Source organism: Poeciliopsis prolifica, unplaced genomic scaffold (genome assembly GCF_027474105.1).
Source record: "Poeciliopsis prolifica strain line A6 unplaced genomic scaffold, Auburn_PproV2 SCAFFOLD027, whole genome shotgun sequence".
Taxonomy (NCBI): Eukaryota; Metazoa; Chordata; class Actinopteri; order Cyprinodontiformes; family Poeciliidae; genus Poeciliopsis; species Poeciliopsis prolifica.
This window is the reverse complement of record NW_026562402.1, coordinates 5,318,092-5,321,008: the sequence shown is the minus strand read 5'-3', so window position 1 is coordinate 5,321,008 and position 2,917 is coordinate 5,318,092. Positions and strand designations below refer to the sequence as shown.

The 2,917-nt window shown below is 40.5% G+C and overlaps 1 protein-coding gene across 6 annotated transcripts in view; it reads right to left on the bottom strand.

Annotated features, from left to right (window-relative positions):
* Nucleotides 1–87: 87 nt before the first annotated feature.
* The window catches only part of ttll10 (tubulin tyrosine ligase-like family, member 10), a 40,436-nt gene continuing 37,606 nt past the window's right edge, over nt 88–2,917 (bottom strand). For 5 of the 6 annotated variants that reach the window (XM_055048559.1, XM_055048560.1, XM_055048561.1 and 2 more), the window contains 4 exons: nt 2,627–2,767; nt 1,460–1,576; nt 1,291–1,384; nt 88–641 (listed from right to left, as the gene is read on the bottom strand). In XM_055048559.1, the coding sequence (XP_054904534.1) occupies nt 268–641; nt 1,291–1,384; nt 1,460–1,576; nt 2,627–2,767 (726 nt within the window). In that variant the 3' untranslated portion in view covers nt 88–267. The remainder of the gene's footprint in view (nt 642–1,290; nt 1,385–1,459; nt 1,577–2,626; nt 2,768–2,917) is intronic. The other variant, XM_055048562.1, reaches the window with a different exon arrangement.

The following is a 2,917-nucleotide window of genomic DNA, read 5'->3' as shown; positions in this document are numbered from 1 at the left end:
CTGCTACATAATGGCCCTATGTGGCTGGAAAATACATAATAGACTGAGTTCCTGTGCAGAGGACAACAGTAAGAATAGACAACGCTGTGGAAGACAAAGGCAGTCTTTATTGTCATCCAAACTTTTCCACCTGCAGTGCTCAGAGAGAGCAGAGCAGGTCCGTACCGTTGAGTTTTTATCAGAAGGCCTGCAGGCAGAACTGAAGTCACCTGGGTTGTAAACATAGTGATCTTTCTCTTCTGCTAAGCCTTCGGTTGCTTCCCATCATCATTGGCTTTCAAACGAATTGCATTTGCTCAGCTTCCGTCTGCCTCCAGGTAGTGTGGTCTTCCTCCTGACAGCCTTTGGGCTTTCACCTTCTGACGCTGCGTTTTGACGAAGAGGTGACTTTTCTGTCTCCGTGACTTCAGTCAGACAATCCTGCTGTGATGCACCAGTCCCTTTTGTGATCTCTGTCCTGGTCTTGTGCCTTGTGAACTTCCTGTTGCTTTTAGCTTTCTGGTAGAACTCACTACTATTGCTCCTCTTGTTGTTGACATGTCCTGAGACACCGCTATAAAGCAGTACAAAGTCCTGTTGACTGACTAAAGGGAAGATTTCCTGCCTGAGACGACGCTTGTTGAACAGCTCCAGAGTTAAATCTAGGCAGAAAAAGCAGTAGAGGAAATGTTTAGATCTTTTAGCAAACATAAGTGCCAAGATTGAGAGATCCAGCTCATGCATAATGAATAAATGTGTTTTGAAATATGCTGTGTGAGCAAAGTTGAACCTGAATTTAAAGATCATTGAAACGATTCTGCCTCGTCATTTTGTGGCAGAAGTAAACATGTGAAAAGAGACTTTTTATGCCATTTTGTCAGTCTTAAAAACAACCTTTATCCATTTAAAATAGCACAATAAAAACCTGAAGTAGAAACGTTTGGGTAAAACAAGGTTTCTGTCAGTCTCAAAACTTTTGGCAGTTTGAAGTGCTAATTTATGGAAACATAATATGAATAAGCAGAAGGTAGAGACAAAATCAGAAACCAAAGACTGGTTACATTATATCTCAATTGTTAAAAAATTCTGAAATTGGGTCTTAAGTAGAAATAGATGCTAAAGTTGACATAGCACAAACCTGTAGCTAAGTAGAGGACCATGAAACAACACTTAAAGAACATTGGGGAAGTTTCACACTTAAGATGCTTAAGCAATTAAGCAGTAACACATATCATACCCGGAAAAATAAAAAAACAACAACAACAACAACAACAACTTGTACTCAAAATCTGCAGAATGTGCTAAACTGACCCAGAGCTTCTCCAACAGTGCGGGGAATCACCTCCTTCAGCACCTTGCAATTTCTGTGTAAAGCTGGATTACAGTTCATTTCCAGAAGCCAAACCTGGAAAAGTCACATGAAGACATAATGTACGAGCATATTGATATCCAGCTCTGCCTCAGAAGTTTAAAAATCCACCTTGAAATCCTCGTCGATCATGAAGTCGCAGCCAATCAAGTCAAAGAATCCAGGGCGGCAGTCTAACTTGGTCTTGACGGCAAAGAAACACTGGGTCATAATCTGCTGCATGCGCTTCTGATATATGAACAGAAAAAAATATATATCTATAAATTAATCCATACTTTATCATGGCTCAGGGTCAGTGTATGTTTAAGAATCTATTCATTGGCCAAACTCGTGTCCACAAACAACAAATTTGACTTTGGTTGCCGTGTCCATTGAGACATTAATGCTGCAGTAAGAAAACTTTCATAAAATGTGTATTTTTACATATTTGTTGAAACTGTCATTATAGTCTGACATTGTGGCATGAGACAAATAATCTGTGAACAAATTGAGCTCCTCTGTTAGCACTGCTCCCAGTGCTAACTAGAAACAACCAATCAGGGACAGGAGGAGGGTTTACACCGCCCGCCTCTCAAAACGCAACATGGATCGCCAACATGGATCGTGGGTAATCACGGTGGATCAAATGACAGGATTAATTTAGTAGACCTCACACCAAACTTTTTCTAATATGTTTTTTTCTTACAGTAAAATATTATGCCACTGCTGCTGTAAAAAATAATTTGTGTCAAGGAATCTACCATCTTTGTCACAGCGCGTCAACGTCGTACAGATTTCATGTTCGACCTCTCCAACAAAACTGAACATTTTATCTCTCAAAGATAAATGAGTTTCTTTGGTGCTCTCTTTAAATGATCTGATGCATTAGTGAGTTTTGGCACATTTTAATAAGTCATAAAACCCATGATGCAGATACTCTTTAAAATAATCATCAAACTCACATGTAGATTTATAACTGAGACGCATCAGCAGGTTTCCGAAGAAAACAAATGAGTAACGATTAACTTTGTAGACCATAAATGATGCCACACTCAAGGTTTAGAGTTATATTTAAAAGAGCTAAAGCTTAAAAAAAAACTCCCCCCGACTTATTACAATGCATATCAGTATGGAGAAAAACAACCTGTAATATTTCCTGTTTAACCATAACTTGATGACTCTTCATACAGAAATGAGCTCATGTAAAACTAACCACATTCTCAATTAGCTCCCAGTGCCAACTACCACGTCTGTGCCGGTAATTGGTCCCTGAGAGCTACAGCACACCACAGACCTCACCGCAAAGGCTCCCAGCACCCAGTCCCTGGGCAGACCCTTGGCAACCTGAAACTTTCTGTTGACGTAGGCGTTGAAGCTCTCCATAGACCACACAGTGTCCTCCTTGAGCTGGCTGTACAAAGGGTTTCTCTTCTGCATGTACTGGAGGCAAACAGCAGGGGGAGAAGAGACACACAAAACAGAGAAGTGTAGGCAGCAACTCTTTTTAAAGCCTTGGAATGACTCAGTATTGTGGAGATGCGTGACTCTTTTTTTTATCTTTTATTTCAGCTCAGCTACAACACCTGGCAG